Here is a 12236-nt window from a genome sequence, read left to right as displayed (position 1 = left end):
GTGCTAGACCTCAACACATCTTAAAAATTTCCTTACAGATGAGTTGCTTAAGAATATCCCCAGAGCAGCACAGAGAGATACCACTGTCAGTGCTGATACTCAAACACTAACATGGGAAACATCGGCAGTTTTCCTTTCAGTGTCAACAGTCAACAGTTACAAAACCTGCTCAACTAGTGAGCCTTAAAGGTCACATAGTTTCCCCTTTCTTTCACCATCACACCAGTATGCCTGCCTCATCACTTCCTGTTCTTTGTGCTGTCCCATAATATTGCTGAAGTGCTAGGAAACCTTCTCAAAACACAGCGCTCCATTTGCACTGTCTTTCGGAATTCATTCATACCTGAGGAAGAAACTGACACAAATTGTCCACCTGGATGTTTAAGGCTGCAATCTGCTCTTCTACAGTTTTCAGGGTTGTTGGCTTTCTGTTGATAAACCATGCTGAAGCATTGTTCACCACGTGAATCTCTCGTGTGATGACGATATTTTCAGGTGTCTTAGACCTGATTAATAAAAAGAAGTGCTTACACTTTTGAGAATACACAGAAGTTACCAACTGTCAAAGTATGTCAGACTTACAGTATTAAAACTTCTAGATATCTAGATATTTAATATAAGTTAACTGGACAATAGCAGCAGATTCACACTTTGTGCCTTGGAAAATGTCCAGTTCTTCAGTGGTAAATTAATCTCACACAGAAAACATCAAGAGTATCTGCACATCTTAACTCAGAGGAAGTTATTTATATAAATTACATACTCCTGCTGAATGTATGAGCCACTGTTACAGATGTGGATAGCTTATGTAAGAGTGTATTTTTTTCTATATGACATTTAGGAAGTTTTAAAATTGGGATGCAGGAGGTGCATACTGATGCTAGACATTTACATATTAGTGCACAGAACTATATCCTCCAGATATCCTCCACAGAACAGCCTCCATTTGAGAATAAAAGTAGTATCATACAGTATGAAAAAATACTAATTTGTTTTCATTTTCTGCTTTTAAAGAACAGCAAACATGCATCAGTTGTACACTTAATTCTCTAGCTCAACAGTTACCTTCAAAAATTCAGTCTGGTTAAGATACATGAACAACAAATAAGCAGTGAGACAGCCAACTCTGGAGAATTTTGGCCACTACTTTGATTTAGAAATCATCTAGTGCCTGTTCAATCAGCATATTGTTAAAGATGGAGGATAAGGACCTGTAACAGTTTGGCAGCCATGTACCTTGGGAGACTTAAGGACAGCAGTCAAAGTAGAAGTAATTCAACAGCTTCCAGTGTTTGCAATAAGTACCACAGGGATACGAGCCTGCTTCTTGAAGACTCTATGATTATTTCCTCATTAGTGCTTACTACCTTATTTTAATATTCCAGACTTCCTTCAAAAGACCTAAAAAGCCATACTCACTTATTTTATCAAATTAAGGAATTTTTCTTTTATTTCAGTATGTGATGTTTTCAGTAAGAATTCAGAGGAGTCCCACATACCAGCAGTAACAGTATACAAAAGGCAGAACATTTGTTTTTAAAATTCAGACTTTGTCGTGTTTTTCCTCTTCAAATGTAATTTCTAACCACTATATCATCTGAATCACCCAAATATTAAATGTAAGCAAAAGCTAAACACACCACATAGGTTCATCTTTAGATATAGTCTTTGTACATCAAGACATGGTAAAATGCTTTAGAAAGTAAAATTAAGACCAGTCATCACTGCTTATTTATTGTGTGACAACTATTTAACCCTAAAATACTGAAGTCTGCATAAAAAAGTAAATCACCAACTTAAACACAGACCTCTGAACACCAGGTTCTTTTCCACAACTTTGTGAATGCCTATGTGAGGAAATAATCTCATTAAAAATACATGAGGAAATACAATTTTACTACTTACAGTTCAATTTCTACTACACCTTTCAAGCATCCCTGCTTTACAAAGAGACCAACCTACAAAGTTAATTACAGAAGTTATTATTGCAAAGTAACTGTATTACAAAGTAATCTCTTACAAAAATACGTATTTGTATAACTGAGTTGCTGTAGTAGATATTTTACTGAAAATTTACAAATAAAATCTTCCTCACAGGTTAACAATTTCTTATCTATTTCAACCTCTAAAATTGAACAAATTGTAATCAGCAGATCCACGGAGAAGAAGTTCTTATGAATTCAAGGAACAAAGGAATACAAATAAAAGAAATTGCCAAATATCCGTATTAATAGAACTGCCCATTCTAATAGTTTAAAAATATATAAATATGAAAAGACAATAAAAATGCCAATACACAGTGCTGCCATACAGTCAATTTCCATATCTACATTTGCTCAAAACTAAGCTGTATCCAAAATATGCAGAGATATTCAGGTACCCAGATTTGGTGATCCAAAGATAGAATTATAGAATCATAGAATAGTTAGGGTTGGAAAGGACCTCAAGATCATCTAGTTCCAACCCCCCTGCCATGGGCAGGTACACCTCACACTAAACCATTCCACACAAGGCTTCATCTAACCTGGCCTTGAACACCGCCAGGGATGGAGCACTCACAGCCTCCCTGGGCAACCGATTCCAGTGTCTCACCACCCTCACAGGAAAGAATTTCCTCCTTATATCCAATTTAAACTTCCCCTGTTTAAGTTTTAACCCGTTACCCCTTGTCCTGTCACTACAGTCCCTGATGAAGAGTCCCTCCCCAGCATCCCTATAGGCCCCCTTCAGATACTGGAAGGGTGATCTACTGAAATACATTACATCCAACCAGAACAGCCAAGAAAGCAAGAAACAAAACTTACAAAATTGACAAACACAAGCTTCCTACTGTAATGTCAACACATGATCTCTTGGGAGCAAAAAAATAAAAAATAAAAAAAAATTAAAATAATAGTAGAACAACTCAAAACAATCCAACTTCCATTTAAATCAAAGATCAGCAGCTTCGTGATTTGAGATAAACACTAAGACAAGTTAAGAATACGTTATTTCTACAGGTTCTATTTACTTGGAAATTTAATATAGACTTTTATTTTTTGTTTAATTATTCCTCCTTTAGTTAGTATTTTGGATAAAATGTCATTTATGCATTAGGTGGCTTTTTCACACCCAACTGTGGGTGCTTAAGACATCTTCAAATACAACCTCCAGTTTACTCAGGCCCCAGTACAATTTTGGTGTTTCCACTTAATAATTCAGTCAAGAGAACAAGCAGTTAAGTAAGACAAAACCCCTTTGGAAAAGCCTTCCCAAACCTCTCTGGACCAGGTTTATGCAGTTTAAACATCTTTATAAACATCTTACTTTTTATAAAAATAAAGCAAATGAAGGAAGGCAGTCTTTTCCCGCCTCCTCTGCTGGAGAAGACTCTTAATGAAATTCAGATTAAACATGAAAAGTACATAAATTCATAGCTACCTTATCAGCTCGCCCTATGAAAGAAGGCTTTCCAGCCAGTCCCAGACAGATGGCACAAACAATGCTTGACTTTCCTGTTCCGTTAGCCCCTACAATCAAGTTCAGATTGGGTCCTGGATGTACTTCACAGGTGTCATATGTTCTGGAAAGCACAATAATTTCTTGAGCATTACAAACACTATGTTACTTTAAAAAGAAAAACAAACAAAATAAAAACCAACAACCTCCATCAACAACAAAAAAATACAACAGCAACAACCTACACAAAATAAACCCCCAAAACATCTGCTTGCTTAAAAACACTTTATAATTATATTAAACATATTTGACAGATAATTTTATAGAATACTGTTTTGTAATAAAATCCCAGAGTGAAAACTAATGTTACAATGAAACACTGTGGAATACATTCCTACAAAACAGAGGACTTACAACACCTCTCTTCAAAATGAATTATTATGAAGGATGAAACTCAGCCACATAATGATAATTTCTATTGATTTCACTAGGACATCATGTTATTTTACATGTTAAGTAAAAAAAAAAAAAATTGAAAATTAATGAATTCAGTCAAGTCTGTTACATCTAATTCCAGCTGCCTGCTGCACTGCAGTCACAGAAGGAGATTCCACTCATCTAGCCTATACAATGTACTTGAGTCTTAAGCTCCGCAAGAATCCTGTGGAACTCCATCTTGATACATCGTGCAATAGCTTTCTTGAGTTACAGGAACCTAAAAAAATAGCCTTTTATCAGTGACTTTTTTAAAATTATATTAGACATCTTTCATTGTGTGCACACACTGCGTACTGCAACACACACTGTGTACTGCAACTACAAGAAGACAGCAAGCCCCAGCGCACAAACTCAAACTATTAATGTTTGTAGGACAGTAACAGCCTGAATTTATAGCGACCTCCATCATTCCATTGTGTTCCTGCACTGGACCAAACACAGAGACAAAATGAGACACTAACCCCAAAGAAGAAAAAGTAGTTAATGGCTGAGACGGTAACATAATCCAGGTACTTCTGGAAGAGAAGGTGTTTGAACCCTTAATGCCGAGGCGCAAACTACAATGTTTGAAGCTTCATTTGCCATCTGTAACACGACCTGTTAACTACCCTACTGAGAACTGCTTTGAAGGCTGACATGGAGCTATTTATGCCCCATGCCTGGAAGTTACATGTTAAGTTACATTGTTATGCTGTATGGCGCCATCCCTCTAAGCCCTTCAGGCCAGGTTGGACAGGGCTTTGAGCAAACTGATCAAGTATGAAGTGTCCCTCCCCGAGGCAGGAGGGTTGGAGTTAAATCATTTTCAAGGTCCTTACCAACCCAAAACACTCTATAATTTAATGATTCTGTCAGCACACCAGCCGTAAGAAAAGGACCTGAAGGCTTCTACTAAGAAGTATAATCGCTCCAAATAGAACGGTATTCTTACTACACTGAAGCTGAAGAAAGGACACGCAAAAAGTAAAACCACGTTTTATTCTAATGGTTCCCAGGACTCCTTCGGGGAAAAACACCTTCGGGGAAGAATGGCCGATACGACCAACAGCGGGAAACGAACCCCCGCAGCGGCAACACTGCACTAAAAGCCTATAAGGGACCAGCAATCCAGACAGCTCTGAGCAAGGCATCACCTTCCCGGGAACACACGTTTCGCTCATTCCCTCCTCCAGCCCCTACTCTCCTCGGTACCTAAGGCCTCATCAAGCCCCGCAGCTGACCGAGGGTGACCTCTGCTCCGTGCCACGGCAGAAACCGGCGGCAGCGAGGGCGCTGCTCTGCTGCCCCGCCAGGTCTGGCCCTGCTCTCTTAACCGTCAGCTCCCGGGCCCCGCACCCGCTTTACAGCGGGGCGGAGGAGCGGGCAGAGAAGCCGAGGTCGCCCAAACTAGCCACCGACGTCTGGGACGGCTGAAGTCCGTAACCCAGCGCTCGCACGCGCGCTGGGGCCAATGGCTGCCGCTCGGCCGCCGCCACCCAGGAGGGAAAGTCGCCCGCCGCACACTCACAGGAAGTTCTCCATGAAGATCCTGACGATGGAGCCCTCGACGAAGCGGTGGCACTCCTTAGCGTTCCCCGCGGTCTCCTGGCTACCGCTGGCGCCAAGATGACAGGCATCCTGATTCCGTTTCTCCGGAACCGCCATTTTCCCCGCTCCGGTCGCGACACCGCGCCCCGCTCTCATTAGCAGGCAAGAAACGGCGGGCAGGTGAAGACAGCGCTCATTGGCTGAGAGAGAGGGACTGAGCCCTAGTGGAGCTTTTTATTGGCTTGCAGCGCGCCATCCTCCTGCCCATTGGCTGGAGGGGGAGGGGTGGGTAATATGGAGGCCCTGAGACAAGGTTGGGGTGTTGCCGTAGGTTTCAGGCCCTGGGGTTCGCGGCGGCGGCCGCAGCAGCAGCAGTAACGACGCGCTGTGCCTACGCTGAGGCATCGCACGGCCTAACGGGCCTGGGCCTGGGCCTGGGCCTGGGCCCGGGCCCGTCCCGGCCGGAGGGAGGCATTCTCCCTTGCTTCGCCGGCCGTACGTCCTGGGTACTGGGGAGGGAGGACGGCGTCTTCCGGACCGTTTGCGTTAAGGTGCCGTGGAGCGGAGAGACTGTGCCGGAAAGGTGCTGTCCCTCAGAAGAGGAGCGACCGGCACCGGAGCCCGCCTTTAGCTTGCTGCTCGGAGGCCCGAGGCTGGAGCGGGAGGGTGCTGGCGGCCCGGCCTCTTGGCTAGCGCTGTCCGGTAGCGGCCTTTCCGCGGCGGCTGGCGGCGGGCCCCGTGGGGGGAGTGGTGCAGCGGCCTTCCCACGAGGTGGCAGCATAGCCGAGAAGTCGGGCGGCCGGTGCTGCAGGTGTGGGTACCCGCCCTGTCCTTCACGGGGCCCGCGCGGGCTCCGGGCAAGCGAACTCTCCTCGTTCTCGTATTCCAGCACCTGTCTGAGTCTGTTTGTTTTTTCTTCGTTTTTAACGAAACAGTAGGAAAAGTATCTGTTCCTTCAGAAAGTACGCACGAAGGACAGGTCCTTTAGATCCTAGAGGAATGCTTGTGTGTGAGATTTTGGCACCTTGACAGCTGGGCAATCGCCAGTGGTACTCAGACTCCTGAAGATGTCTTACCTTTCCCACATGCTTTACTTTTTCTCCCAGACCAAGAGTTCCTGATGAAGTACAAGACCTTGTAACTAACTAAATCTTCTATGAGGGATATGGAGGCTGATTACTACTGCTAAAGCAAAGACAAGAAACTGCTTGTGCTTAAGTGGAACTAGGTAAAGGAATCAACACATAACTAGAGTGCATTTGTTTTTTGTCCTAGTAATTTTACAAGGAAAACAGTGTTTTTCCAATATCAACCAGATACTTGGCAGACAATTGCCATGCTACCTGTAACTAAGGAACTGTGTCTATAATATCCTGCAAATCATAGAGTTGTAGAATACCATGAGAAAAGGACCTAAAGGGCTATTTGATCCAACCTTTCTTGGCAAAGCATGACCTAGACTAGATGTCCCAGCACCCTATCCAGCTGAATCTTAAATGTGTCCAGTGCTGAGGAGTTCAGCACTTCTGTGGGAATTAAACAGGGGAAGTTTAAATTGGATATAAGGAGGAAATTCTTTCCTGTTAGGGCGGTGAGGCACTGGAATCGGTTGCCCAGGGAGGCTGTGAGTGCTCCATCCCTGGTGGTGTTTAAGGCCAGGTTGGATGAAGCCTTGTGTGGGATGGTTTAGTGTGAGGTGTCCCTGTGTGAGGGGTTGGAACTAGATGATCTTGAGGTCCTTTCCAACCGTAACTATTCTATGATTCTATGATTCTATAAGATTATTGGAACAGCTGTTTGTTCTCATTGTGAAAAATTTTCATCTTGTGTCAAATGAGAATCTCCCAGGAGTAACTTGTGCCCATTACCCCTTGTCTTCTCCATGTGACTCCTTGTAAAAAGGGAGTCTCCATCCTCTTTGTAGAAACACTTCAAATACGGCCTCATGCTCTGCCAGTGAGGAGGAGCACATGAAGCCGGGAGGAGGCAGAGACAGGACATCTGACTGAAATTAGCAAAAGGGGTATTCCATACCACAGCATGTCATGCCCAGTATATAAACTGTGGGGAATAACCCAGAAGAACCAAATTGCTGCTCAGGTCAGGCTGGGTGTTGGTCAGTGGGTGGTGAGCAATTGTATTGTGCATCACTTGTGCTTATTGTTGGTTTGGGACGGGGGATGTTCCTTCCCTTTTTAGTTTTATATTCTCTTCACTTATTATTTCCCTTATTATTACTACTAGTAGTAGTTTTGTATTATACTTTAGTTATTGGACTGTTCTTATCTAAACCTGTGGGTTTTGCGTTCTTTCGATTCTCCTCTCCATCCTGCTGAGGGTAGGAGGGGGTAAAAAGGGAGAGTGAGTGAGCAGCTACATGGTTCTGTGTTACCAGCTGGGCTTAAACCATGACAGTGTGTCTAGCTAGTTAAAATATTAGCTGATTTATGAGTAGGTAATATTTCACTTAGTTAATATAGTCTCCTAAACCAGTTATGTCTCAAGCTTGCAGACCAAAAGGGCAGAGTTGGACTTAGAAACAGTGACTTCCAGCCAAAAGAGAAAGAGGCGGTAGATTGAGGAACCATTTCAAGATACTCCTACTAAAGACTGCTGAAGAGATTTGTTTTCACTAGAACTTGTCAGGGAGCATTTTCCAGGATCTGATGGGTATGGGTGCCAGTGAGAGCTGGAAAAAGGAGATGCCAGAGGCTGCCAAGTAGGCAGTGCTTAGACCCAGAGGAGTTCTTGAAAAAATGGAGGATGTAAAAGCCAATACAGAATGTAAGAGCAGTGAAATGTAATTACAGTATTTAGCAGTGAGCAAAGGAACATAGCAGAACATGGCTAAGAGAGCAAAATGCTTATGTTTAGGAAAACCATATGCAGGTGGGAAAAATAGAAAGGTGAGGGAGGTGCACAGGAAAACAACAGAGGAAGTATGAGAAGAAAACAGCAAGAAGATGAATATCGAGCAAAGTAATGTAATGGAGTATTGAAAGTTTATTCATTCATTTATGCTCAAGCAACTGAGAAACTTCATATCACAAATTGGAATGTTTTTCCAAAGGAAATGTTAAACAAATTTGACATCTGACACCTTGTGGGTTTTTTGGGGCAGGACAAGACTGATGTTTTCTCTTTTTCAAAAAATATGAAGGGTAGCACATTTTTGACTCAGTGTGTCATGTTTCAGGAAAAGCGTGTTTTCTTGAGCCTTTTACCTCACACGGTGCTCCAAATGGAGCAGTGGGTCTCTTGAAGTGTGGGCAGTCATACTTGTAAGCTGTGTTCAGATCCAGGTAAATAAAATGCTAGGTCTTTTAGTGCTCAGCTTCAGCTGTTCTAGTGAAGCTTCATGACTTCCTGTGGAGTTGGATTTATGGTAGGTTTATTTTTCTGTGATCAGCCAGAATATGGTTTCATTTACATCAGTGTAAAGCTAGAATAACAGTTATATTTTGTGTTATTTTGTGTTTTCTTTGGCGTAACTAAGATATAAATTGGGCCCTCTTTTTGATAACTAATAAGGATAGTGGAAAAAAAAAATAACCAATGGAAGATATTTAAATAATAAAGACAGGATTAAACAAGAGGGCAGTAAAAGGGCTTTTTCTCTGTCTCAGACAAACTCAGTTCCACTCTGCACAAAGCTACATTTAGAGCCATCACATACAAACCTGTTAGTGTCTGAGATGTTGCAGCTGCTTTTGAATCAAAGCAGTTACTTGTAGGTTCCCCAGTAGCTTTTAAAGACATTTTCAGACAGAAAACAGGCCTATTATAGCACACCTCGGGACTGTTCTTTGCCCTGCTCTGGTCCCTGTATGTCTACTGCTGCAGTAAGAAGGGATCAGAGAATAAATATAAATGGATCCAGGGCAGAAATCAGTTGCATGGGGAGTTTCCTATTTAGGCGGAGCTGAAGGAATGTTTTCTACCTCAGCATGAAACTGAAGTTTGATAGGGGGTAGATGTAAATGCACCTTCCTTAGTTTTCAGATGTTTTGCAGCCATTCTTTCACTAGTCTCTGAATTTCCTATTCTATAGACTGATATTCAGCAGGCACTGAAGTAATTTGAAGTAATCTTGGAAATTTTCCATCTATTCTTTAGTGCCTGCAGCAGAAATGTGTGGAAAGTTGCTGTTGTTCCCTACTGAAGGAAGAATTTAGGCTTTTTTTGCAGCCAGGACAGTGCTTCATCACCCTCGGTGATACCAACGAAATCATCTTATCAGTGAGGTTTCTAGAGGACACTCAATGGAGAGCCGGATAGAGTACTTTGCTCATGTTCTTATTCTTGTCAGCCTAAATCTGATTACTTGGATGGCATGAAGCAGAGCTGCATAAATTGTTAGAGACAGGAATCCAGTAGTTATACTTTGTGCTTCATTTTGTTTACAGAAAAGTCCCATCAGAAGTATGGAAAACCAGCAAGCCTGATGATTTTAACCACTTCATTTTCACTTATTTTCTGCTTAAATAATTTGATCTGAATGTTGATACTAAAGGTATATGCTTTACAGAACAACACTGATTCTTAAGAAACAGTTCATTGTTTCTGGTTGTTTTCATTTTCAGAATAATGGCAAAAGTGATGTGTTCATAATCAGCTGCCAATGGGGACTGTAAGTAGCTAGGATAGGTAGTTAAGATGTCAGTTCCTTTTGGCTCTTCCTCAGTCTTTAGGAAATAATAAACTGCTTCAATCTGTGTGGTCAAATAAACACATTAATACCGAATGTATTCAATTTAACAATCTCTTCAACTGTTTGTGTCACCAACATGAAAACTTACTGCAGATGCAAGGAGCTAGATTGTACTGGGTGCTGTTCATCCTTACAGGCTGTTTGGAAAAACTTATGCTTTGTTCTGAAAGAAGAAAAGGCTAATCCCACTGCTCAGAACTCGCATTTTGTGGCAATAACTTGAATTTGGTGATTGTAAGAATTGTTTCAATGGCTTAATACCAGAACTTCCTGTAGCAGATCAGATTGCTTTCTGCCAGAAGTCTTAGGTGATGTGACCCACACATATTCAAAATAGTGAATTCAGGCTGTTAGATTCAGTTTTTTCTCACTGTATTGATAACTATAAAGTCTATAGCAGAGCAATAAGATCATTTTCAAAATTACATTTTTATTAGGAAGTTATAATTTCAAAACAAAACCTTGCACACAAACAGATCAAATTTTAAAAATTAGTAAGTTGTGTGAATTCAGTTTCCTACTAATACAATGCAAGGCATCTGTGGTTGGGTAAAGTGTAAGTACATTCGCTGTGAGCGTACAACTAAAAAAAAAAACAAACAACAAGACTTGTGTGCCAGAAAGCATGGCTTCAAAGGGTTTCATTTCATATAATTCAAAATTACTGTTCAAATCACTGAATTCTACTGGAACTCTAAAAGTGAGTTTGTTATTGGTAAGGAAGACAAATATATTTGTTAAAGAATACAAAACCACAAAAAATTGCTAGCAGAATGTTAAGAGTTTCCCAGAGAGATTTGTCGTCATGAGTAATTGCACTTAACCTGTAGGCTATTGCTAGTAGGTAATACTATTTTCTTTCTTATTTCAAAATATTTATAATTTCCTTAACAAAAATCCATTCTATACCCAACACAAAACATTCACTGAATGCAGATTTAAGATGACACAATATTGGATTAGTTGTGCACCTTTTCTTTTCTCTTTTTACTTATATACCTGAAAGGTGGGTTGTTTGTTTGTTTGTTTTTAAAAAGGTGCATTAAAATGAATGATCTGTGCAAATTGGGAAGCGTTTATGTAATAACTGATGCAAAACTCATGCAAAAGAGAAAAAAATATAAAAAAAATCCCCCAACAGTCTAAGAAGCCCTGAGTCAGTAATTTCATTTCAAAGGCGAGGAACATAAGTGCTCTGTGTTCTTCTTATACATTGGTGCATACTCAAACCAGTCCAGTATTTGCTTAAAACATGTTTTAAAATAAGCAATTTGTGCAGTTTCTTACATATGGATCTTCTGTGCACTTCATTCCTTTCAGCAGACTGTATTTAATACTCAATTTCATTTAAGCTGTCAGGATAGCCTGATGAGAATTGAATTTCTTCCACTTCTAGAATACAAAGAAGGGGAAAATACTGTAATTATTTGTATTTTTATCATACATAAGAATGCATAAGACAGAATGTAGTTACCGTGCTGTATTTAAGTGAGACTGCCATACGTTTTTTGAAGTCTACAACATCTCCACTAGTGCAGATTCTGAGGATTGTCTCTCATCTTATTAGAAAATAAAAATTCTGCACTAATCCAGCAGCACAATACTAAATTCAGATCCATTCACGGGGGTTCAAGGGAAGAAGTATCACTTCTCTAATTACAAGATGCACTGTGAATTGCTGGGCGTCTCCCAAGATAAACAAACTGTTTAAACTTACCTAAACAGGGTCCTGCCTGGAACAGAATATCATCAATAGCAGTGTCACTTCTCATTGACACACCACGGATAGCCTCAAAAATAATCTGTAAAGGTAAAACACAGCTTTTCATGAATTCCACAGGAGAGGGAGGACTAAAAAAGTAGTACCTAAGCAGTCTGTTCAATGATCAAGTGTGTCTGGAAAACCTGCTTCTTGGAAGGAAACCTCTATGCTGCACCAGTGGACTGATTGCCCTGGTCAGAGAATTTGGGTGTGTGCTGTGCTCAAGGAAGCAAATCTGTTCGCACAAGTTGTTAGGAAATGGCTGTGTGTTATAGACCACTCATAATTTTTCTCTAGTGA

The 12236-nt window shown here is 41.1% G+C and overlaps 2 protein-coding genes across 4 annotated transcripts in view; both read right to left on the bottom strand.

Moving 5' to 3' along the window:
* The window catches only part of SMC5 (structural maintenance of chromosomes 5), a 42386-nt gene extending 36712 nt beyond the window's left edge, over positions 1-5674 (bottom strand). Inside the window, exons 1-4 of one of the 2 annotated variants that reach the window (XR_010608589.1) lie at positions 5444-5674; positions 3421-3562; positions 1906-1958; positions 344-506 (exon numbers count right to left, since the gene is read on the bottom strand). Coding sequence is in view for 1 of the 2 variants with exons in the window: in XM_065661581.1 (XP_065517653.1) it covers positions 344-506; positions 1906-1958; positions 3421-3562; positions 5444-5619 (534 nt within the window). In the remaining variant the exon portion in view is untranslated. The remainder of the gene's footprint in view (positions 1-343; positions 507-1905; positions 1959-3420; positions 3563-5443) is intronic. The other variant, XM_065661581.1, reaches the window with a different exon arrangement.
* A 4910-nt stretch (positions 5675-10584) lies between these two features.
* The window catches only part of MAMDC2 (MAM domain containing 2), a 56485-nt gene continuing 54833 nt past the window's right edge, over positions 10585-12236 (bottom strand). For both annotated transcript variants that reach the window (XM_065662265.1, XM_065662263.1), the window contains 2 exons: positions 11892-11976; positions 10585-11566 (listed from right to left, as the gene is read on the bottom strand). In XM_065662265.1, the coding sequence (XP_065518337.1) occupies positions 11505-11566; positions 11892-11976 (147 nt within the window). In that variant the 3' untranslated portion in view covers positions 10585-11504. The remainder of the gene's footprint in view (positions 11567-11891; positions 11977-12236) is intronic.

The sequence above is a fragment of the Lathamus discolor genome, chromosome Z, assembly GCF_037157495.1.
Source record: "Lathamus discolor isolate bLatDis1 chromosome Z, bLatDis1.hap1, whole genome shotgun sequence".
Taxonomy (NCBI): domain Eukaryota; kingdom Metazoa; phylum Chordata; class Aves; order Psittaciformes; family Psittacidae; genus Lathamus; species Lathamus discolor.
This window is presented reverse-complemented; position numbering and strand designations above follow the sequence as displayed.